This window comes from Callorhinchus milii, unplaced genomic scaffold (genome assembly GCF_018977255.1).
Source record: "Callorhinchus milii isolate IMCB2004 unplaced genomic scaffold, IMCB_Cmil_1.0 Scaffold1, whole genome shotgun sequence".
Lineage (NCBI taxonomy): Eukaryota > Metazoa > Chordata > Chondrichthyes > Chimaeriformes > Callorhinchidae > Callorhinchus > Callorhinchus milii.
The window spans coordinates 116,091,556-116,117,319 of NW_024704742.1; the positions used below are offsets into that span (position 1 = coordinate 116,091,556).

Below are 25,764 nucleotides of genomic sequence, written 5' to 3' on the forward strand. Positions count from 1 at the left end.
ACTCGCTCTGCCGTGTTATCCTCTCACAAACACCTGCGGGATTTTAATATATATATATACACACACACACACAGAGACTGTATAGGTATAGATGGGGGTATAGCTCGGGTATTTGTGTAAAGTAAACCACTCGGTGTCTTGCAGCGTCGCGCACTGCGGGCCGCTGGGACAAGTAAAGTTGGGTTGAGCAGAAGCGGAAGTGACGCCGCGCGTGGTCGGCAATGGCGGCGGCCGCGTGAGCTCGCGCTGATCTGACGGTTGGGTTTTGAAGAGAGCCGCTCGCGCCGCCGGGGAAGACGCTGAGCAGGTGAGTGGCGGTCCCGCCGCTCCCCAAGAGCCCGGGGCCACCTGGTGCCGCTTGTGCTGAGCTGACTGGTGGTGTGGATGCCGCTCGCCTCGAGCCTCCCCCACAGAGCGGCCTGGCCCTGGCGCATGTAACCAGGTTACACACATGCTGCGGCTCTGCCCACGCTGTAGCGATCCTCGCCGCTAACTGCAGCTTAAAGAGCGGCCCCAGCTTTCCTCTCATCCCCCCCCAACCCCCCACCGGGCCTCGGGCAAAAAAATACCCCAACACAGAGCAGCCAGCGGCGGTCTTCAACCCCCAGTCAGCCCCCGAGGCCCTGGGCTGGGGCGGCAGACAAGCCCAGCCCGGTGTCCTGCCCCTCTCACTGTCAGGGCACCCTCCCTCCCTCCCTCCCTCCCTGTCCCGTCCCGAGGGTCTGGACGCCGACCCCGGCCTGTGCAGGACTGCCCGAGTCCCAGGCAGGGCAGGACCGGCCTCTTTTGAGCAGGTTATGTTGGCGGATGTGTGGACCATTAGGAGGAGAACGGAGTTGAACACTTTCAGGAGAGTGGAAAATGTGGGATTGTGTGTGGTGTGTGTGTGTGTGTCGTGTCGGGGTGGGGGGTGTGTGGGGGGGAATAATTGTCTTGTCCTTAATATTTTTTTCTCCTGAAAGGGAACAATGTTCCATGTGAGCCGATTGTCAACCTGGCACATGTCCCAGGGAGTGGGGGATGATGGGCTATTATTGCTCTGGTATTTTTTTTGGGGGTTAACCCATGCGTTGACGCGAGTGGAAACCCATCACCGCGCTATGCTTAAGGGCAGGGTTGACCGCCTTACATCTTCTTGCAAGATTTATGGCTGGTTTTTTTTTTAAAAAAAAGATCTGCCAATTTCATAAAAACTTATTTCCTCAGTCTTCGGGTTCTAGGCTTTAAAACCGACCACTGCTCGCTTTCGTGCCCATCATTGAACTTATTTTGTATTGGTGGCGTCCTGGAATACTTGCTCAAATCTTTCATCAAGTAGGTCTCCCTATCTGTTTGTCGGTGTATCCAACAATCACGCAATAACCGATTGATGTAGAGACGTGATTTATACCTCATTGGAAAGGTCTCGGATCTGGCAGTGTCACGGGCATTTTTTTTCAGGGGGGGGGAGATCTCCAATCGTTGATGATGTATATTAAAAATTGCTTTAAGCCCCAAAATATGAGGTATGCATTGCATTCTGCAACTACATAGCGGCAGAGGAAAGTACACACTGTTCAGAGAGATGCATCTATGTTCTGCAACAAATGTATGGCAAACGCCCTGCTTGTCGGCCACCCCCAATCCTCCCTCCATAGGCTGCAGATCATCCAGAACTCTGCAGCCCGTGACCTCTCCCACACCAGGCTCTGCAAACCTATCACCCCCATCCTCGCCCGACTCCACTGGCTTCCCATCATGCAGAGGATGCAGTTCAAGATCCTGGTCTTCACTTTCACTGTGGCCTTGCTCCCCCCTACCTCAGAGACCTCCTAACCACCTATCAACCTGTCCTCTCCCTCCGCTCGGCGGGCTCCAGCCTGCTTCATGTCGCCCACTATTGGTGGGTGGATCTTAATCCACTCTGCCCCCACCCTCTGGAACTTCATCCAGCAGTCCCTCCACCTGCCCCCCCCCACCTCCTTCAGGACCCTCCTCTTCGAACGTGCCTTGCAGTCACCATCCTTCCATCTATATTTAGACTTTTAGACCTTTTCTGATAACAACAATGCTAATGGCAATCGAAAACTGATCTTTGAAACCTGTATGTTACAGGTTAATGTAACAGGGTGTGCAACACTTTCAGAATAAAAAAAGGAAGATAATGGCTTCGTACAAGCCTACCGCAATTCAGAGCTGCCCAAAACCTGGAAAGAAGATTACTCAGGACACCGTGTACTGGAAAAGTTACAAGGTAGGAGCAGCGCAAAATGTTTGGTGATGCCGAGGGTGGTGTGGGGGGCGAGCGAGGGTGGTGCGGTCGGGGGGGCGAGCGAGGGTGGTACGGTGGGGGGGCGAGCGAGGGTGGTACGGGGTGGGGGGGCGAGCAGGGTGGTGCTGGGGGTTGAGCGAGGGTGGGCCAGGGGGCGGCGAGTGAGGGTGGGGCGGGGGGCGGCGAGTGAGGGTGGGGCGGGGGTAGAGAGCGAGCGAGGGCAGTGGGGCGGGGAGTGATTGAGGGTGGTGGAAAGCAGGGAGTGATTGAGAGCGGTGGGGGGCAGGGATTGATTGAGAAGGTGGGTGTGGGGGGGAAAGAGTGATAATGGCTATATTAATTAATAATCTCAAGACATTGCTTAATTTTGAGTTCCTTGGTATAAAATGTGGACGAATGAATTCTGTTAAAACTTCGCCTTGCTCCCTCCCTTGCCTAGTTCAAGGCACAACTCAATATGCTCCTTTTCAAACGTGCCTTCAGCTGCCCTTCTACCTCTCTGCCCTCCCTCATCCCAACCGTGGCCTTCTACATTCGGGTCCTGATCCCTGACTGTTCAGCACCTTGGGATGTCCTCCTGATGTGAAATGTGCTTTACAAATGTAATTTTGTTGTTATTGTATAAAGTTCTGGATTTGAGCCATTCTCATTAGCTGAAAAATACCAGAAATGACAATTTTTCTTTCTTTCAGACTCCAATTCAGATAAAGGAGTTTGGTGCTGTAACAAAAGTCGATTTTTCTCCAATTGCTCCATACAACTATGCAGTAACAGCTTCTGCAAGGGTGAGTACAGGGTTTAGTATGCATTTGTCTGAAAACTATTGAGCATCCTCAATTTGATTTAGTTATATCGTATAGAGAATGTTACCCATAAGAACAATAATATTACATGTATTTCTATACAAACTTGTCTACTGTATTTGATAACATGTAATTGTTGCAATGCAAGTGTAGACAGGTGTGGGAGTAAATATTTCAAATGAACTATTTCATTGAACCTGTGGTGCTAATGTATTTCAAAATAATGCAAATTCTTGATGGACTAAAGAGCAAATCAAAGGCCCTCATTAACATGTGGCTTGCTACATGTGATTTTTTGTTATGCATTCAGATGATGCCTTTCACATCAGGAAGACATCTCAAAGTGCTTTGCATCATTTACTGCAGAGTATAGTGACATTGTATTTTGTAGGCAAACATTACAGCCAGTTTGTGCGCAGAAATGCCCGACATACAGTCATGAAGTGAATAACCCTTTATTATCTGAGGGATTGTTTGTCAGGACATTTGGAGAAACTCCCTTCTCCTTCAAATGCTGTTGTGAATTTTCAGTTGATACTGAGCAACCTTACTTGATTTTAAATAAGCAAAAGTATAGAACTTGAGTAATTATCCATAATTATAATAATCTTTGTATTTGATATAGCGCTTTTCGCATCTTCTAGATGTCTCAAAGTGCTTCACAGAATATGCTGTAAAGTGAATTGACCATATATTTGTGGGCGAATCTATTAATGTATATGTATTTTAATAATTGTTGGATTATTGTTTTGACAGACTCTTGTAAAAATTCTAACAACAGGTGCTTGCTTTCTAGGTTCACATATATGGTCGGTATTCTCAGGAACCTATAAAAACGTTCTCCCGGTTTAAGGATACTGCGTACTGTGGTACATACAGAGAGGATGGAAAGCTGCTTGTTGCAGGCAGTGAGGATGGTGTTGTCCGTCTCTTTGATCTTGGCGGCCGAGCAGCACTCCGCGACTACAGAGGACATACAAAGTAAGCTTATTATTGAGGAAGAAGTAACCAAACTGTAGGGTAACGAAATGTTAGCTCTGCTGCTAAAATAACATTAAACACGGTTGGATATTGCAATCTGGAATCTTTTTTTCTTTTGAGTTGTAATGTTATGAGAAATCAACAGAAAATTTACAGGATTACTTTTCTTTCCCTTGCAGAGGAGTTCATGTCACTGCGTTCACATCTGACAAATATCGGTTGATGTCTGGGTCAGATGATTACTCGGTCAAACTTTGGGACATTCCAACCTCAACAGAAATCTTCACCTTAACAGAGCATACAGATTACATCCGCTGTGGGTGCACCAGTAATTTAAATGCAGACCTCTTCGTTACAGGTAGGTAGTTCTGTGCTTGGTGGCAGTACATGAACAAAATGTAATATTTACCGCTGACCATTTGTCTCAATCTTTGCAGCTAATGATTGCGTTCATATCGAATAGTAAACCTCTTTAAAGAATTGGAAACATGATAGAATTAATCATTGGCAAAAATGTACAAAGATGACCTAATAAATGCTAGTCAGCACAAATTCAGAAGAGATAGATTTTGTCTGACCAATCTCACAGGCTTTCATAGAATCATACAGCCCAGAAAGAGGCCATTCGGCCCATTGGGTCTGTGCCGGCTCTTTGAAAAGAACTTCCAAATCAATCTCACTTCCCCGCGCTCTCCCCATAGTGCTGCAAACTTGTCTCCCAAAATAATTATCTACTCTATCAAAAGCTGTTTTCGAATTGGCTTCCACCACCCTTTCAGGTAATGCATTCCAGATCCGAACAACTCGCTGTTTGAAAAAAATGTCTCCTCACCTCCCCTCTGTCTCTTAACAACTATTTTAAGTCGGTGTCCTCGGGTTACCGACCCAGCGACCAATGGAAATAGTTTCTCCTTGTTCACCCTATCGAATCCCCCCATAATTTTGAAAACTTCTATTAAGTCTCCTCTTAACCTTTTCTGCTCCAAGGAGAATAATCCTAACTTCTCTAGGTTCTCCTCATGACTGAAGTCCCTCATTCCTGGTACCATCTTGGTAAATCCTCTGCACTCTCTCCAATGCCTTGACATCCCTCCTAAAGTGTGGTGCCCAGAACTGAACACATTACTAGCTGAGGCCTAACCAATGTTTTATAAAGGTTCATCATAACTTCCTGACTTTTGTATTCTATGCCCCTATTTAAAAAGCCTAGTATCCCGTATGCTTTTTTAACAGCTTCATCTACCTGTCCTGCCACCTTCAAAAATTTACTTATATGAACTCAAAGATTTACTTAAATGAATGTTTGAACAGGCACCATCACAAATTAACTGTAGAAGCCATAGTTTCTCAAACACTTCCAAAAAGTGTTTGAGAAAGTACAACATGAAGATCTCATTCACAGAATGTCACTGGCTATTAAGGGTAAGATGTGGACATTCATTTAAAATTAGCTGAAGGAATGAAGCAGAGGGCATTATTAGGGGAGATAGACCAAAATGATGAGGAGGGACAAAGTATTAAGTAGGATACCACATGGACCCCTCCTGTTCCTGTTTGACCTAGTTCACAGACACAATGTAAGATAGTTAAATTTGCAGATACACCAAGTTGGGGACAACTGGATGTGGAGGTGTTTGCAAATGTCTTACAAAGAAAGCTTGATAGGGTATGCACATGGGTTGATGACTAGCAAACCACAATCAATACAAGGTACAGCATACAGGAAGTATGAGTTGCATGTTTTCCATGGTTGGGATAGAACCTGCCAAAGGTGGTTAGAGACCAAAAGGTGTTGACTGTCCTGAATATCACCTTGTTATATCAATATGAGGCAGCAATCCAAAAGGGAGGCAGGATGCTGATATATTGCCAAATCAATTGAGTTTAGTTACCCAGAGTTTAGATCATATTCAAGCTGTGCAGTGCCCTGATCAGACCACAATTGGATTCTGGCTTCAGATTTGGTCAGTCACTCCATGACTGTTTGAGGGATACGGCTGGAAGGGTGCAAATTGGTATTCACCCGCAAAATACACAAAATATACCACTTTGTGTGACCAAGGGTAGGTATTCTGGAGAATGGAGATTAAATGGAATGAATGGCCTTCTTCACCCAAACTTTGCTTGTGAGTGGTAATATCCATTGCAGAAGGTGGAAATAAATTGCTGTCCTTGTATAGCAATGAGAAAAAGGTTGAATTGAATCGACTTTTCTGTATAACCTCTAATTTTGTTTTCTCTTTTCATTGCCTCATAGGGTCATATGATCACACAGTGAAGGTATTTGATGCACGAGCAGATAGTTGCGTGATGACTATGGAACATGGCCAGCCAGTAGAAAGTGTGCTGCTTTTCCCATCTGGTGGACTTTTAGTGTCAGCAGGTCGATATGCTTTTTTTTGACAATTTTCTACTTCAGTGCGATTTGTATAGCTGCATGAGGTTTGTTGAGGGCAGAGAATTGTATAATAATGGAGGTAAATTTCATGAAATGTTTAGCAAAGGGCCAACATAATCCTGTATAATCTTCTTATCTAAATGGCATTTAACCTCTTAAGTGATTTGTGCTTCTAATTCTTGAAACAAGTAATGCTTTATTAAGACCCCTAGTGTACAACTTTCCAACAAGTATTTTTGTTGATTTTATAGTTGCTATGTAGTATTTAAGTGAATGAATTGTGGTTTTAAGATCCCTGTTTTTTAATCTTAGCATTAAAAATAACAACAAATTACACTTGTTACAAATTACACCCTTCACGTCGGAAAGACATCCTGGGGTGCTGGGACTCGATGATAGCACTCGATGATAGTTTATTTTCCATAGCAATTAGTATATTCATGTACCATGCATTTCTGATTCTGTTGAGCATTTTAGTGGAGTGTATATTGTTCACTGAAATCAGTCCTCCCTCCCTCCTCCGCCAACCCCATAATTGGTATGTTAATGATGGTAGCTGTTCAAATATGGCAATTGGGTTTTAATAATAATAATAATAATAATAATAACCCTCGCATTTGATATAGCGCTTTTCACGTCGGGAGGACGTCCCAAAGCGCTTCACAGAACACACTGTAAAGTGAACTGACTGTATATTTGTGGGCGAACGCGGCAGCCAATTGCGCACAGCAATGTCCCACAAACAGTCGTAGATTGAAAATGACCAATTTAATTATTGTTTTTAGTTTTGGAGGGATTATTATTAGGCTCTGTGTGGAGTAAGGAAACTTGCCCAAGGTTTCACCCTCTGCCTGGAATTGAACTCAGGTCTCTCACTCGTAAAGCGAGTGCTCTAACCACTGAGCTACAGGACTCCACAGTGAGAGCGAGTGGGTGAGAAAGAGAGGACGAGAGCGTGAGAGATGGTGTGCGTGTGTGTGTGTGTACGTGACAGGCTGCGTGTGAGAAATAGAGTGTGTGTGAGAGTGTGAGCGTGTGTGTGAGTGTGAGCGTGTGAGAGAGAGTGTGAGCGTGTGAGAGAGAGAGAGAGAGAGAGGGAGGGAGGGATAGGAATTGGGGTGTAATGCCTCTCAAACTCCAACGCTGTCACACAGCTTCAGTGCAGTAAATCCGCACCCACACGTACACACGTCCGCGCCCGTAGTGTCAGATCCAGGCTGTGCTGGGGGGGGTTTGTGTGGGGTGGTGGTGGGGGGGAAGAGGATTATTTTTATAATTATATAATTATAATATTATAATTTTATAATTATAATAGGATTATAATTGCAATATCAGAATTAGTTACGTTGCTTTGAATCTTGCAAAGCCTACAAAGTGTTCTGAAACTTTCTAAACATTCTACAGCACTCTCCAATTTCAGTGCTAAATTGTGTTTTTGAAATTCTGAATGGAAGTTTTACCATTTTGAGAATGCGTAAACTTCCCATGGACTCTTCCTAATTGCTTGTAATTTCAATTTTAAAGGTGGCCAGTTTGTGAAAGTGTGGGATATGTTGAAAGGAGGACAGCTACTGGTTTCATTACGAAACCACCACAAGACTGTCACCTGTTTGTGTCTGAACAGCTCGGGACAGAGGCTGCTTTCCGGATCTCTTGATAGGTGGGAGACTTTTTCTTTTCATCAACTGAATTAGACTGGAGTCCAATACCACAAGGTCTCATACGAAATTTGTTATTTTGGAAGTTTACTGCTGAAAGAAAATTATGCTAGGTCCAACCCTGTAAGTGTATATATTCTTAAAATCCTGTATATGTACACTGGTTTTGTAGTTGGTATGAATTCCACTTATTATAATTTAAAATGTATTTTGTGAAACTAGTAATCCTTTAAGACCAGTGGTGTACAGCTTTTCCAACAAGTATTTCTGTTTATTTTATAATTGCTATGTAGTATTGCTATGTAGTATTGCTCTGCTCTGATCGCCTCATCATCCTGGGCGACTTCAACCTACACTTCACCCCCTCCTGCTCCACCTCCTCGGACTTCTCCTCCCTCCTCTCCTCACTCAACCTCTCCCTCCACATCAATTCCGCCATCCACGGCCACCCACTCGATTTGGTGATCACCCGGGGCCTCAGTGTCTCAGATGTCACCATTACCGATAAGGCCGTCTCCGATCACACTTCATCTCCTTCACCACCTCCACCCCCCTCCCTACCTCCACCAGACCCACCACCATCTTCTACCGTCTCTGGAAGAAGTTACCCCCACAATCCCTAACTGCTGCCTTGGAGTCCTCTGAAAACCCTCCCTTGATGCATCGCAGCTATCAAGCTACCGGCCCATCTCCAACCTCCCCTTCCTGTCCAAGGTTCTCGAAAGAGTCGTCGCCTCCCAGCTGCGCTCTTTCCTCTCCACCCACTCACTTTTATAACCCCTCTAGTCTGGTTTCCGTGCTGCCCATAGCACAGAAACCGTCCTGGTCAAGGTCACTAATGACATCTTGACCAGGGCTCCCTCTGCCTCCTCGTCCTCCTCGACCTATCGGCCGCATTCGATACGATCGACCACTCTATCCTCCTCCACCGCTTGTCCTCCCACCTCAACCTTCAAGACCCTGTCCTTGAGTGGTTTAGGTCGTACCTCTCCCACCATCTTCACTTTGTCTCTGCAAACGGCTTTTCCTCCATCCTGCGCACTGTCTCGTGCGGTGTCCCTCAGGGCTCTGTCCTCGGTCCCCTCCTCTTCACCCTCTATATGCTCCCCCTTGGTGACACCATCCGCAGACATGGGGTTAACTTCCACATGTATGCGGATGACAACCAACTCTACCTTTCCTCTTCTACCCTCAACTCCACGACCACCGATGTCCTGACAGCTGCCTGTCCGACATCGAGTCCTGGACGAGAGACAACTTTCTTCAGCTCAACGTGCGAAAAACCGAGGCCCTCCTGATTGGCTCACGTCAGCGCCTCCGCACCTCAGGCGCTGACACCATCAGCATCCAAGGCTGCACTCTCCACCTCTCAAAGCCAATCAGGAACCTCGGGGTTCTGTTCGACCCTGAGCTGTCCTTTCTTCCTCATATCCGCGCCACAACTGGCACCGCCTTCCATCACCTCCGGAATATCGCCAGACTACGGCACTACCTCACCCCTCACGCTGCTGAAACTCTGGTCCACGCCTTTATCACCTCAAGGCTGGACTATGGGAACTCTCTCCTCGTCGGCCTTCCCGGCACCTCCCTCCACAAGCTGCAGGTCATTCAGAACTCTGCAGCTCGTGTACTGTCCCGCACCAGGCTTCGCGACCACATCACTCCCACCCTCGCTCGCCTCCACTGGCTCCCCATCCCCCAGAGGATCGAATTCAAGATCCTCATCCTCACCTACAAGGCTATTCATGGCCTTGCTCCCTCCTACCTCTCCGACCTACTATCCCCCCACGTACCCGCCCGTACCCTCCGTTCCTCTGGCTGCTCCACATCCCCCGCCCCAACCGCCCTACCATCGGTGGTCGGGCTTTCAGCCTCTCAGCCCCGAGGCTCTGGAACTCCATCCCCCAGTGCCTTCACCTTGCTTCCTCCCTTTCCTCCTTCAAGGCCGGTCTCAAGACCTTTCTCTTTGACCGTGCCTTCAGCTACCCTCTCGTCTCTCTACCCCCTCCTTGCTCCCTCCCTTCCCCTCACCCTGACCATTTCCCCCCTGCTCGAGTGCCGACCCAACTGTCCAGCACCTTGGGACGTCCTCCCGACGTGAAAGGCACTCTATAAATGCAATCTTGTTGTTGTTGTATTTAACTTGTGTACTAAATAAACTCTTAATTTATAGACATGTCAAAATCTACAGTACCTCCACATACAAAGTAGTTCATAGCTTGGATTACACAGCCGCCATTCTAAGTCTTGCTTTAGCGGTAAGTGTGTTTTTGATATGGGTGGTTATGATGTTCAAAGGGATATTCAATGAACATAACTCAGATCTTTATATTGTGTTTGTATGTTTCTGAATGCTTATGCCTCTGTATCACTCTTGATATGAACCTGAACTTGTTTGATCCCAATATAGTAGAATATTCCCCAGTTTGCTATGGGAATGAAATTGGAAAAGGGAGGTGCGTAAATCACAAATACCATCAGATATGAATTAACATATCGTAGATGATTACACATATTTACATATAGTTATTTACAGTAATGGATTGATGCATGTTAAATGGTAACCAATTCCTTTTCAATATAGTTTTTATTTTGAATGCAATAATTTTCTGAGGCAGTAACAAAGTAATAAGTATAACTTGTTTGATACTAAGACCTCTCAAGATTTGCATAGTATCTAAAACGTTTTATATTCACTTTGAAATTACTTGAAGTAAATGGAGTTTGTTTATTCTGCAATTTTAAAAGTCAGTCAAAGAAGTTACATTGTTTTATTTTAGTGTAGAAACACGATTGCTTTCCTCCCACTGAATGTGGAACAGGTCAGTGTCCCAATGGTGCAGTGTATAATTAGTAAAACCTTATTTGAAGGGTAATAGGATGTGGATTCCTTGTCAGTGTTTCTCTACAAAGTTTTTCTAGCCTTGGCTTAGTAGCTGAATTTGAGAATAGTCAATAGAGGAAATTAAAGTACAGGTAATTCTGCTTTTTTGAGGGCCTTGTAGTTAAAGCCAGAGGTTTAGGAACAGGTAGCCTGACTCTTTTTTTGGATGAATGCAAGGGCCAAATATGTTATAACTAGTATCAAAACTGGGATGTGATAAGATTGGATACACCTTTTGGGCTATAAGAAAAATCTTTATACTGCATTGATTTATTTTTAAATGTCACTTTGTTTTAGCCTGAAGATGAGGCAATCGTTGTAGGAATGACAAACAGTGTCCTCAGTGTTCGGCATCGGAAACAGAATGAAAAGAAACCCAAAGCCACAATTAAGAGGAAAGGTCCATCCTACAGATATTTCATAAAAGGAAAAGATTACATGCCAAAGAAGGTGAGCAATTTAATGTGCAAATTCAGTAAGGGGCTGAAATGTTTTACATTATGAGGATACAATATTAAAGTCCTAAACTGGCCTGTCTTAGATGTTGTGCTGTGTATATTTCCTGTCATTTACTACAAGGTGATATGGTCCTTTTTATTCTACGTGAAATTCACTTGTTTATTGAAATTTACCATTATGTTAAGTGAACTTTCTCTCCTGTTAAAATAAAAAAAATTGTCTGCCTTCTGATTACCCCTCGTCCTCTCGTCTCCCATCATCGGTGACCATGCCTTCAGCCACTACATCCCGAAACTCTGGAACTCTCTCTCATTTCCTCTGCCTACCCTCCCTACCCACTTTCAACTTCCACCTAAAGACCTTCCTTTTTAATTGTGCTTACGGTCACCTTCCCTCTCCCCCTGGCTTGGCGTCAGACTCCACTGCTATCAAGTATTCCGGGACGCTGCCCCATGTGAAGGGTGCTATATGAATGCAACTTATTGTCAGTTGTGAATTTTAGATTTCTCAATGCACTACAACTGAAAGCTTGCAGCTAACTACATTGTCAAAAGGAAAACAGTCTCCTTTAATATTTTTATTCACCATTGCATATTCCTATATACTGTGAGCAAGCTGCATTGTCCCTTTCCACTACCATTTTCTGTTCTTCCACCTTACCAGTTCCTTTCCAGTCTTACTCTCTGTTACTCTTCTTCATCCCCGTGCTTAACCACTTTCAAATATAAATAATCTCTTTCAGCTTTCCCAATTTCTCAATATTCTGTATAGCATAGAAATTTATAACATAGCACTGGCACCATAGCAAGTTGTTTATTCAATCCCACTGACCTTCCTTATCTTTATATCCCCTTCAAGCCTCTAGCTTTCATGTACTTGTCCACTTTTGTCTTAAAGCCCACAATGGATCCAGCCTCTTCCACCTTACTTCAATAGGGCTTTCCATAACTTTACAACTCTGTGAAAAATTCTAAGCTCTACATTCATTCTTGTGATCATCTTGTATCAATCTATTTCCTTGAATCACTGATTCTGCAACCAGTAGAAATAGCTTCCCCCTATTTACCATCAGAATTTTATACACCTCTATCAAGTACCCTCTCCACCTTCTCTGCTCCAATGAAAACAGACTCAACTTCTCCAATTTCCTCATATCTACAGCTCGTCATTCCTATGTAGCAATCCATCTTGTAAAATCACTGGATGCTACAGTTTGGGGTTTTATGTAGTCTCTTAAACTCTCATCTCTGCCATTTAGTACTGCAGTCAATTTTGAGTGAGCAAATGGTTTGCAAATGCTAGTTTTCTTCAAACGTAAATAATTTAAAATATATTCTGTAAAAAAAAATTCTATTTTTATAAGTATTATTTTAAGAATCTACATTTCTGACAGTACTGAGACTATTTTCATGTCATTTCTTTTCCTAGGATGACTTGTTGGTCAGTAGGCCAATGAAGTTACGCCTGAAGAAATATGACGAGCTGCTGAAAAGTTTCCAAGTGTCCCGTGCACTGGATGCCGTGCTGGAGGTAAGGAGCTCTACTCTATTCAATAGGATGAGTAATCGATGAGAAAAATTTCCTTGTGCAGTTCACTAGGTTAAATGGTATTGAAATTCACTTTGAAATAGAAAGGTTCTTCGACTTCAGTGGAAATTGCTTATTTGGAGTAGATTTATTGTGGAAAAAGTAAACTAGCCTTTAATTTGAAACCTTGCAAAAACTTTGAGGGTATTCCACATTTTTCTTTTTTTCCCCCTTTTTGTTCTCGCTGAGCCATACAGCTGCTGCACCCATGTGGGCAGATATATGACCAGCTCCCAGGCCTGGGATTTTTGAGCTGATAATTGGCAAGTGCAAAAGTGACTTAAGGAATGTTGTTACTTTCTTCCTAGCCACTCCTTTTAACTCAGTGCCTCGGTTAATTTCATTTGCTCCCTCCAGTAGGACATAATACAGAATGTACCCCACCATTTTGTGGCTTTGTATGTCAAAGACATGTCTTATCATGTGATTTGAAAACTTTGAAAGTATTCACAGCATGTAGAAGCTCACTTCATAATTTTCCACTTATACAGAAGGTACTGCTTCCCCTACAGAATTATCAGCATTTGATACATCTATTAGATTTGTGGAATTATTCACTTTTAAGGAGTTTGAATAGGTAACAATGGATTAATTTCTGTATTTCTACATGTGATTTGTTCAGTTATGTTGTATGTGATATTAAAAAATGGCTTTTGGTATTTGAAACATAGAATCTTATCCATTTGAATGGCAGCAAAGGAGACACTAGACCTGCATTAGTCAAGCATTAAAAATATCTGTTATGATCTTCCCTTTCTTTATGTATTCCCGTATTAGGAAATATTTTTTCCTTTCCTCATGATTTTGGAGATAAGATAGATCAGACTTGGGATCAAGGTGTGCAAAACTCACGCACCATCGCTGCTTTTTACCAAATCTAGAACTCTGCTTCAATTCCTCTGCCTTGCTCCCTCCTTACCTGGCTTTAGATTTCATCTGAAGACCTTCCTTTTTGACTGAATGTACTGTCACCTTCCCCCTCTCCTTGGCTCAGTGTCAAACTCCACCACTGATAAGCCCTCCGAGACCCTACCCTGTGCTTCAATTAAAGGCGTGGTTTAAAAACAATCATGAAGGCCACCGTTAATTACCACTATTAGATGGTGTATTAGTGTAAGGGCGTAAAACATTCTTGAGTCATTTACATGAGAAAGTATTCTTTAAATTGTTATTTCAGTAGAGTTGCCAAGAATGTCCAATGATCAGTTTTATCTCAGTAAACTACTTCAGTCAAATCATTCAGACAACAATTTTATTTAAACATAGTGATTTTTACAATTTGGCAGGCAAAGTTTTGGTTTTTAAAAATGTTCCTAATTTAGTAATGATTAAAGGAAACTATTAAGCCACAATTACTGGTTGCATTCCATTGGTGCTTGGTTGGCATCTCCCACTGTTTTCTAACTAAATCTTACTGTCTTGCAGACAAATATCCGGGTGAAGACACCAGAAATCACTGTAGGGATTATGCAAGAACTTAACCGTAGAGGGACACTTGCAAATGCCCTGGCAGGACGAAATGAACAACAACTGAGTCTCCTCCTTAGCTTCCTTATCAGGTAATAAGATTTTGCCTCTGAATGTGATATTGCTAACTTTTTGGTATAATTTTTACTCTGCTGGATTTGGGTTTGGGCCCAGTGATGTAAGCTTCAAACCATTGGGTAACACCAGTAGTAATTGTTATTTTAAAAAAAAATCTTCATGGCCTTCTGTTTGTTTTCTCGACTGCGTATATGGTGGCAGATGACCTAAGGGCTGGCAGATACTCAAGAACAGTCAAACTAAAGATAAGCATAGACATGATTGGCTGAATGGCTTCCTTCTGTCTTGAAACTTGCTTTCTATGACTTGTGCTCTGATTTTCCTCTCTCTAGGGCACAAAATCTAAGATACACATTTAAGCTAATCGGTGAAGTTACCAACTTTGGCTGTGTTGGCCTATAATGGGATTTCTTTACCATAGGTATGCTAGCAAGGTCTAACTTTACCAAGCAGCTAAATGTGTCTATTTACCCCCATTTCCCCTCCCCTTCCCTGTTGATAATGTGGCAAATGTTGGGATCACCAGTTCAAGCCTATTTCTTGCGACCAAATAGCCGTAAATTGGAAGCCGAAAACACTGCATCAACAAAGGTCACATGCAGCAGTGTTTCAAAAAATATTATTGAATGAACATTATGCTGTGGGCACTAAAGTGAAAGGCAAAAAGGTTAATCAATCTTCTTGCTTTAGTATTGTTACTTGTTGCTTTAAGAGTGAAATATTGTTAACACTTTATCCTGTTTCATTTCTGACTTATTTGGTGAGTGAATTGCAGCTGATCTTCAACATTGTTTTGCATAAGTTTCTAACCATGTTGCTGAGCACAGGATTATAATTTTTTAATGAATTGGGATGTTAACCGTAAGATTTTTTTTCCCCCCTTCCAGGCATATTGTTGATCCACGATTTACACCTATTTTAATAAATGTTGCAGAGATTATTATTGGTAAGTTCTATTTTCATCCCCCATTTGTTATCTCTGGGATGCTACCCCGCGTGAAGGGTGCTATATAAATGCAAGTTATTGTTGTCTTGATTTGGCTTGACTAATTTATTATAATAATAATAATAATCATTTCACAGTTTTAGGTGTTTGGAAGGGACTTGTTTCAAGTGGTCTTGTGGTGACTAGAATGTGTTCAAAAATAGTCTGGAATGAGCTGTAAAGAATTGCTTGTCCTCTGTTCATCGTGTGTCAGCTTGGCTCACTGGTAGCACTCTCGCCTCTGAGTCAGAAGATTGTGGGTTCACATCCCACGTGGAGACATGAGCTCACCTAGTCTAAGCTTACGCTCCAATGCTGCGCTGGAGGGGTGTTTCTTTGTTGGAGGTGCCATCCTTTAAATTAGATGTTATACAGAGTCCCGTCTTTCTGTCGAGGTGGACGTTAAAGATCTCGTGGCACCATTCGAAAAGAGAATGGAGTTTCATCTGGTGTCCTGGCCAATAATCCCCCAAACAAATTTGGTTCTTTGTTTCATGGCTGTTTGTAGGACAGTGCTGTAAGCAATTGTGCTACTGAGTTTGCTTACAAATACATAGTCACTCCATTTCACAGTAATTCCTGTCAAGCACTTTGAAACATCCTTCCAACGTGATAAGGTGCTACACCAAATGCAAGGATGATTATTAATAATAATAATAATATTAATGCCCCCATGGCCAAAATAGGAATTTGCTTTCTGGCTGAGCCTCAGCCAACCTTGGCACGTTTTAAAGAAATATAACTTATTAGATATTTAATTAAAATTATTGATGACTTGAATCCAGTGGAATCATGTGCATTTTCCCCATATTGCCCAATTTTTAACTGTAGTTTAAAACTCTTTGCCCAAGCCCATGTTTCCTTTACTGCATCAGGCTAATGTTAACATATACACAACATATCGTTGAGTAAACAAGCTCTCTATCTTGTCCTCTCCCACACCCCTTTTCACCTTTTTTTTTTTCTCCTCCACCCTTAAATGTTGAAATGAATGCAGAATTTGTTAGTTCATGTTGTAGATATTTTTTCTTTTGTACTTAACATTGGAGATGTTCATTCTGGGACGGAACACTTAGTACTCGATGTTAACAGTTCGTGCTATCAGGTCTGCTTAAATATGGTCAGAGGTAGAGTCGGAATCCCTCTATTATGACCCAAGGATATACTTTGACCCCAATCTTGAGCACTCTCTACCACTCTAGTATAAGTTATAATACTTGCCATAGTTACCATAATTGTGGTCAGTCAATTCATAAAAAACTATGATCTGTTTTGTGTTGCTACTGTTTCATTTAATTTCTTAAATCCCGTCCAGCTGTCAGTAAGTATTCATAGGTATAGCTAGATTTGAACCCAAACGCTGGCGATTAATGAGCATGATCATTTTTCTTTACGAACTTCAAAGATTCTGACTCCATTCAAATATAAATCATTTATAGTTTTTATGATTGTTTTTAACAAAGTGTTGGGATATGAATTTGCTGCAGAATGGCGGCCTGGAGGCCAGGTGTTTAATGTGGGGTGTTGAGCTTGTTGCCACCGGCCACTCTTAGTTGCTGACTCTGTGCAATATTGCTAGGGATCTGGGAGCAGTTTGGCTGCAATTGGTATGTGGGAGGCCAGTAATTTATAATTATGATATTTCTAGGTAATTGTATCCTATAAATTGCTTTAACGCATTCATGCAATTTTTTCTCTCGTTTTAGATATTTATAGATCTGTGGTTGGCGAGTCATCGGTAGTTGACAATCAATTTCTGAGGCTGCAGGACTTAATAGGGAGAGAAATTGACTATCAGGAAGAACTACTTGAGGTTCTCGGAATGATGGATACACTCTTTGCTACTATAACAGCCAAAAAGGAAGCTGTTGTCCTTGGAAATCAGAACTGTGCCATTGCTATTGGAAATAAGATGGAAGAGTCGATGGTAGTCGCCTAAAACTGCAATTTGCCACTGGTATAAGACTGGATTAGGTAAACTGGGACAAGCATTTTTCCTGATGTAACAGATTATTGAATAACCACCAATGATTTGAAGATAGAGAATAAAATGTTTATGGAGCATTTGCCCATATTGTACACATGCTGTTGTGCTATAGCCAAATGAAAAATTATTTTATTGCATCTTCTCTGAGTATAGCACAATATCATGGAAGCAATACAGAGAAGGTGCAACATGTATCAGAGTCCAATATGGCTGACTCCCATATTCCCATGATGTTGAATATGGTTAGGGGAATAGCTGCTATTTTTAGCACCGGAGCTTCATTAGCAGCAAGATTTCGCAAGTAAGAATTGTGACTGAATTCTGGAACAGGATGAAAAAAGTTAAATTAGTATCAAGTAAGGCAAATGTAAGGGGTATTAGCTGAATTGTCAGCTTCAGAGCCTCGTGGACTAACTATTATCTGGTGCTTGTATTTCATACCAACCTGACCTTTACCTTCTAGAGTGTACTTTATGCATTGTACTCGTTGCAAGGAATTGAAAATTTAAGCAAAAATGTACTTATCCCTCAAATCAATTTTAGATTTCATTTCTGTCGACTATTTTTTGTCTTAGAATAAATGTTTTCTAGTATCTGTGACCAATTCAAGTAACTTTTGAAAACTCTTTTGATGTCTTCATAGCATATCAATTGCACAGTTGTACACAGAAGTGTTTTGGGCTCGTTCCTTGTTCTGTGCTGAATTAGCTGATTTCGTCCGGAGCAGTTGTGGCGATGCTGCACTAAACCTTCATTATGGAGGGGAAAATGTTGGCCACAACATTCTTCCTTGATTGTATTTGCAAATCTCAATGGGATCTGTATAACTATGGATGCCAAGTTAAAATCTTGGCATTCATAGTTGGGCCCTTCCCCTCCCCAATACTGCTCAAGTTTCTGTCCAGGATCACACATTTTCAGGAGAGGAAAAAGTAATGTTCACAATTTTTTTTCAATGTGACTCAATTGTATATCAAATCTACTTTTATATGGTGGAATCTAGAGAAGGTTAATCTTAAATAAATGTTATCCTATTGTTTTGGCTAAAATGTATAAACATTTTACAGGACTTTGTATCTTTGTTTCCCTTATTCATGCAGGATATTGCAGTAGACATGTTGGTTATTGAAGGATACTTTGCCACTGATTAGATAAAATTACTGTGGGAATAGATTTCTAATTTTTTGATATCAGGCCTGTAAAACTGTACTCATTGAAGTATTAGGAAAGTAAAACAGTTTCATGGTAATAGAACTTACTAAGCAAGTCATGTCCTTGCACCCAGTCATTTACTTCAGTTCCTGAAAGATCTGTTGTGTTATCAGTATTTCTGGAATCTCTTGTGTTGTGAGTTTAAATGTTCCAAATTGCAGCAAAGGGAAATGTACAGCTGATCTGGGTAGCACTACTAATGGAGTTCATTCTGTTCCACAGCAATGTGTGAACTGTTCTTGCTTTGAGTTGCATCTAAACTCTGATGCAAAGAAATAGCTGTGTTGCACAAAGTTTCTCTGCTCAGTTGGATGTTGAGAGAGCTGTGTACAATATCTAGTTGATCAGCTCTTTTCCGCACTCCTGCTATGTTTCTCCATAAAGCAATAGAAACTGGTTAAAACCCAATGATTGTTGATGACAGCTCACATCATTCATGAATATCCTGCACAGTTCTCAGTAGCTAAGGCCCAGAGAAGCAGATAACTGCTGTCCTCTCAATGAGGCAGGTGATGGTGTAAAATAAAAACACATGGCTCCCAGATAGAAACTACTTTTTAAAACTAAAGGGTCTGTATATAGTAATCATCAAACATTGTGGTACAGATTAATATCCCAACAGTGTAATTCAGTCAGATGTTCAATGGACTGCTTTCTTAAAATATTTATTTTTGAATAAAACATGGCATGGGCTACTGGCTCAAGATTTCAGTTATTAGAATCATATGTTTTAATTTGTTTTAATATAAGGTATAGATGTATTGGTTCGATTCTTGAACCTCTGAATAGTTTCTGTATTGCTTTAAAATGGAGTAGCTTTCTCTTTCCACCCCCCCACCCACCCCCCCCCACCACCAACTCTCCAATGTGTGGCCACAGAAGACCTGATAGAGAAATAACTTAGGGTTACGTGTGTGCACGTAGCTCCTTCCAGTAATGTTCAAAATCTACTCGTAGCAGAACATAAAATTCCTTGCGACTAAATTCCTGAAATTCTAACATTTCTTCAATAACTACAAATTACAAATAAGTCCTTTAAAAGAAACTTAACCATATTTTTGGGTAGCTGTTGAATTGATCTTCCCCAGGAGGTTTCACATTGTAGTGATTCTTCGTTAATAATAGTGATGGTAATGGAAGATGGTGCCCATGATGATTTTTCATCATGAGTTGACCTGGCTTATGTCCTCATTTTTCACTCCCTCCTCCACTGTCAGTGTTTATTTTGGGTTGTGTTAAAGAAGATATTTAATGTGCACCATTTTATATTTTAAAAAATCTTCTTTTGTTTCCCAAGCCTTATGATTTTCACTTGTAACTTTTTGCAAGGGACCTGAAGGTTTGGTCCAAACAGTACAAAATTTGCAGGGGTCAGGAGGCTCAGATAATATTATCTAGACTCTGAGTCAGAAGGTTGTGGTTTTTAGGTTGTAGTCTAGGTTGATACTCCATTACAATGCTGGAATGTAAGAGGTGCCATCCTTCAAATGAGACTTTAAAACCAAAGTTCTACCTTCTATTCAGATGAATGTTAAAGATCCCATGGCACTATTCGAAAAGAGCATTACCAATAATCCACGGATTAATGAAAAAAAAGATCATTCCCTTCCTGGTTGTTTGTGAGACATTGCTGTGCTCTAATTGGCTGCTGCATTTGCTTACAGATACACCATCATCCCACTTTTCAGAAAGTTGAAGCAGTTTGAGATGTTTCAACATGATGATGTGTTATACCAAATGCAAGGATTATTATTAAACTACATTCATTTAGTGTGTCTAAAAGCTTGTTTAAAGGGTGGAGTGTGTTAAAAATATTTGCAAGTTCAGTGTTCATTGTTGAATTTTAGATCTCTTAACTGAATTTGAATAAGTGATGCCTCAAATCCATGCTGAACTGCTCAACCCTCCCTCTCAAAAATAATTATTTCAGTTTGTATCAAACTGAGGAGTTTGATTCAAAAATATATATTTTTAAAGTATTTCAACAGCTTTCTCAATTGTTTCCTAATCAAATATGAAATGGGGTATTTAGATAAATTGAAAGTGTCATAAAAGCTGCAGTGATTATTAACATTGCATGCTTGCTAGCAAAGATGGTGTCTTATTGTACAGTTTATTCAGAAATGTAGCTGTTATTACTAAAGCTAAACAATCCATGTTATACCAGACAAATTTTGCAGTTCATTGGACATGAAGACACACTTAAGATCAAATAGAACTTGCGAATGATTATATTATTAGTTATCCATGCTGCAATTCAGAAAGAAAACATTCCACAGCATGATGACCTTTTCAGTTAGCATCCAGCTGAAATCCCTACTATCCATTCCTTTCACCAACAATACCACATCAGAAGGAAATGGAATTCTAGCAATGTCAGCCATCAGATAAGTTGGGGAAAAAATCAAGAATAAACCACAATATTGAGCACTTTCCAATGTTGCTACTCTTGCTTTGTCTCCATATTTGTAATAAAACATTGATGCAGCAACTGGTAATTCTAAATATTGTTCTGTTTTATTATTACAAGGCGCCAAATGCCAGAGCATAACAGAATAAAATGATGCTGCATTTCACTGTTTTATCATCATAGTTTGCCTATCAATCCCCATCCTCACCAGGCTCCACCTAATGGATCAATTTCAACAACAATTTGCATTTATACAGCGCACCTCATGCAAGTTAGCGTCCCAGAGCTTTTTGTCATTTCAATGTCATCACCCTCACCTATAAATCACTTTGTGCCCAAGAACCTCCTCGTTCGTGTGAACTTTTCCTTCGTCACACTTATGCTCACTTGGCAAATACTGGCCTGCTGTAAATTCTCTGCTCCACCACTGGTGGCTGAGTCTTCACTAACCTTCATCTTTTGTAGCTCCCACCATTTTGCCCCTTCTCAATCTTTAACTCCAGCCTAAAAACCTACCACTTCAATCATGCACACAATTATCTCCTTCCCCTCCTTCCTTGTTTGGTAGATAACACTTATGATGAAGTGTTCCAAGGTGTCACTGCTGTCCACAATGGGGGAGAAGGAAGAGTAAATCTTTGATGTATCCTTAACAAATTTTGGGTTTATTTACATAATTTACAGGCTTATTGCCAAGGAGAGCAGTTCCCTCTTACCCCCATTTTTTGCTAAGCATATGGTTTTATATATATATATATATATATATGTGTTACTTCTGTAGATGTTGGGCTGGTGGTGGCAAAATTAGAGGGGGGCCTCTTCCAAGACCAGGGGCATCACTGCAAGACAACAACAACTTGCACTTATAAAGCGCCCTCTACACAGGGTAGCATCTCAAGAGTGCTTAACAGTGGTGGAGCCTGATTCTGAGCTGGAGGGTCGTGGGAGGTGACCGTAAGCACGGCTGAAGAAGGTTTTCAGGCAAGACTTGAAAAGGGAGAGAGGGGGTACAGTGGAGGGATTGAGGGAGAGTGTTCCAGAGTTTTGGGGCATAGTGGCTGAAAGCGCGACCTCCGATGGTGGGGTGGAGGGTGCGAGGGATGAGTAGGAGACCGGTGCCAGTCGAGTGGAAGCGCCGGTTGATGGATTTGGGGAGTGAGGAGGTTGGGGAGGTGTCAGGGAGTGAATGGATTTGAACACAAATGTGAGGATCTTGAAGTCGATCCTTTCGGTGATGGGGAGTCAGTTCTGGCCAGAACTGGTGAGATGTGGGTGCGGAGTTTGGTTCAGGTCAGTATGCGGGCGGCAGAGTTCTGAATGGACTGGATCTTTTGAACAGTGGAGCTGGGGAGACCGGCGAGGAGTGCGTTGGAGTAATCCAAGTGGGAGGTGACAAACGCATACACAAGGGTTTCGTCTACATTTAGGGTAAGGTACAGTTGGAGGCGGGCAATGTGGCCGAGGTGGAAGAAGGTAGTCCTGGTCAGGGACCATATGTGGGAGAGGAAGGACAGCTGGGGGTCGAACCATACGCCTAGATTGCACACAGGTTCAGTGAAAGTCAGGTAGAGCCCAGGGACGTTGAGGTGTTCAGATCCGCAGGAGTGAAGATGTTGACGGGAGCCCAGGAGTATGGCTAAAAGTGTCATGTAGACACTTCCTACATGAACACAGCTATATAATGTAAGTTGTATATAAACATTTGAAAGCGCAAATAATTGTTTTCACAAGTTCTGAAGCATATTATTCTACTTTGGGACGTCCTCCTGACGTAATAGGAGCTATATAAGTGTAACTTGTTTTGTGTAAAGTTAATCAAAATTAATCTAACTTTAAATCCAGTGGCTGTTAGAAAAGTTAATAAATATCATCAAATGTAGGGAGAAATTTGTAGTATGTGAAGTGTTAATTGTCACATCTCATTTCCCACAATTACCACAATTACGCAGTTATTCTGAAATTTACTGAAAAGAGCTTTGGAATCACATTTCCTAAAAAAAACTGCAGCTTTTCATCACTTAATTCCAACAAAACAAACTATAGCTAATGTGATAAATCTTAAAATATGTTTGGTACAATTTCTTATGCATTCAGCTCACTCAATGCTAAAACTTGGAACTCAGAACTTTTGAGTTTTCAGAATTGAACACAAGATGGCGACATTGGAACATACATTCATCCATTTATTAATTTTTTTTTATATATACCAGTGTAACCGATTTACAGCAGTTACAAAATCAAGTGCGTCAATGAATACGTGTTTCAATGTCAGTTAATTCATTGGTATTCAATCTAAAGATTTTTTTTTAAATGAGGACTAATAATATTCCCTCAAGAAAATAAAACAATAATAAATTGGTCACTTCAAGCCATGACTGTTTGTGGGACACTGCTCTGCGCATTTGGCTGCCACATTTTGCCCACAAATATACAGTCAATTCACTTTACAGTATATTCTGTGAAGCGCTTTGAGACGTCGAGAAGATGTGAAAAGCGCTATATCAAATGCAAGGATTATTATTATTACTGTATTGATTCATTCAGAATACTTTAATAAAGTGCAAATATTTTCAACTGAAATACAATATAATAATATGTTATTTGCAGAATATTTCAAGAAATGATCACCTGACTACACTGACAGTGGAAGAACTTGGAAGAAGATGATTCGCTTTGGGAAGGAGAAACACTTGGGGGTGGTGTTATTTATGTCATGACCCTTGACCAGTTTTGTGGGATGGGATTTTTTTTTACAAAAGTTTGCATGTTAAACGTGCCAATTATTTTCTTGGTATATATAATGATTTTCTTGGAAGACTATGTGAGGGGTAATTCTCTGCCTTCTAAAATTATTTTTGCACCATTTCCCAATTGGGTCTTTATTTCTGCATCTCAAAGCCATTCATCTGAGATTTGGAAAAGATGTTTGTTTTAAAACAAATGAGGAGAGCTGTTATTTTGTCACCCTGGATTCCATTATATTCTTGCTTCCTTCTGTGCATCTTATGGGAAGGAAAAAGCTGCTCCCATGAGGCTTTTAAAACAAATGGAATCAATCACAATGCAGTTAAGTGGTAACATTCATTTGGACAAGGGAGCAATGCAGACCATTTGGGTCGAGAGTTAACAATAGAACCTTGGTTTGTGGAATGATTGTTTAATTCCTTCAAATTATTTTTTTCTTTGGATGAGACATTAAACGGAAGTTCCAGCTGCCTGTTCAGGTGAATGATAAAGATCCCATGGCACTATTTGAAAAGAGAAGGGAGTTTCTTCTAGTGTCCTGGCCAACAATCCCTCAAATAAAAAAAATGTTCACTCAGTCTGTGGCTGTTTGTGGGGCACTGCTGTGCTCAAATTAACAAAATAAACAATCAAACCACTTTACTGCATATCCTGTGAAATGCTTTGAGACGTCTCAACGACTGATAAGTGGCTATATTTAATGCAAGGATTATGATTATTATTAAAATACTTATCCTGCTTTTAATAGAAATAGCATTTAGAAAAACTAAAACTACATGAGTGACAAACTAATAATGTTATAAGTCTTTTTTAACATTACATATCACTGCACTCAAGAAATGCTATTCATCAGCGAGATTTTATTTCTCTGCAAAACCTTCTTGTATCAAATGACTACTCCCTACTTTTTGCAATGGTCCAACCATCCTAGAAACAGCAGTACAGGAATCCCCCAGGTGTAATGGCAGCGATAATGGAGGATGTCAATGTTAAGCCAAGATGGGAGAAGAAAACAGTACAATATTAATAACAACCATAGTTGGAAGTATGCTACATCTTGTGGCATATAAGACCTATCTGCAAACAGTGCTTTAAGGATCCGAGCTCCTGGGGATGCATCGGAGAAGGTTCCTTCGACCCATCAGCAAAGTCCAGGATCAAGCAGTGAAGTGGATTTGTGGCAAACAAGGGAAGCGACTGCAGGGAGGGAGGTCTCCAGCCTATACTCACCTGTCACTAAACACCCTGGTGGCAGAGATGGCTTCACAGCAGGCAAGTCTATTTGCCAAGGCCCCTCGCGTGAGGACGTGGCTTAAGCATCTGATGCTGAGTAAGACTAGTACACAGCATTGGACTTGGACCTCGAGAACATCAAGTTGGCTGGTACGTCACAAGCTGACCTGTGAAGGTCCTCCCACCACGCTGAAGGCAGAGGCCCGCCAAATGGCTGATGAAGAAATTCTGAGGCTTTGGGTGATAGTTGCTGGAATTATGGGATTCCGAGTTAGTGAACACACGTTCGTACATCCAGTGCCTGGAATCCACCTTGATTGGTCTGCAGAGAGGTCAGCATCTGCTGCTTAAACTCTACACCTCCAATTGGTGAAACCATTACTTAAAGGCATGTGTGCCCGAACTGCAGACAGAAAGATGGTGGCAATATCTCACATTTCATACTGAGCTGTGTTGGCCACCAGGAAGCTCACAGGGAATTCCTAGTACCTACCATCCACCTACTGAGGCTCAGACTCACACTTGTCAACCACCAACTAGTGACTGTCCTCCTTGTGGGGGGAGTAACGGGTTCTCCTTGGAGCTGAACTGGCTCCAAGGTGACATGTCTGGCAATGGAATGTTAG

At 41.7% G+C, this 25,764-nt stretch overlaps 1 protein-coding gene across 2 annotated transcripts; it reads left to right on the forward strand.

The window, feature by feature from the left end:
* The first annotated feature begins 120 nt into the window (after positions 1 to 120).
* Positions 121 to 19,443, forward strand: utp15 (UTP15 small subunit processome component). Of its 2 annotated transcripts, none has more exons than XM_042334692.1 (13): positions 121 to 307; positions 2,108 to 2,233; positions 2,944 to 3,036; positions 3,851 to 4,035; positions 4,215 to 4,393; positions 6,293 to 6,418; positions 7,958 to 8,093; positions 10,265 to 10,349; positions 11,273 to 11,425; positions 12,863 to 12,964; positions 14,447 to 14,580; positions 15,454 to 15,512; positions 17,258 to 19,443. In XM_042334692.1, the coding sequence occupies exons 2-13, from the start codon at positions 2,144 to 2,146 to the stop codon at positions 17,488 to 17,490; spliced, it is 1,575 nt and encodes a 524-aa protein (XP_042190626.1). In that variant the 5' UTR covers positions 121 to 307; positions 2,108 to 2,143; the 3' UTR covers positions 17,491 to 19,443. The 2 variants fall into 2 exon arrangements, with proteins under 2 accessions (XP_042190626.1, XP_007897998.1); XM_007899807.2 differs by having other exon boundaries at positions 122 to 307; positions 2,095 to 2,233.
* The last annotated feature ends 6,321 nt before the right edge of the window (positions 19,444 to 25,764 follow it).

Excerpts from the sequence above, each read along its gene's own strand:
- utp15 (XM_042334692.1), top strand. The coding sequence starts at position 2,144 with ATGGCTTCGTACAAGCCTACCGCAATTCAGAGCTGCCCAAAACCTGGA. Across the intron at positions 2,234-2,943 it reads TGTACTGGAAAAGTTACAAG|ACTCCAATTCAGATAAAGGA; the intron begins GTAGGAGCAGCG and ends TCTTTCTTTCAG. Across the intron at positions 14,581-15,453 it reads CTCCTTAGCTTCCTTATCAG|GCATATTGTTGATCCACGAT; the intron begins GTAATAAGATTT and ends CCCCCCTTCCAG.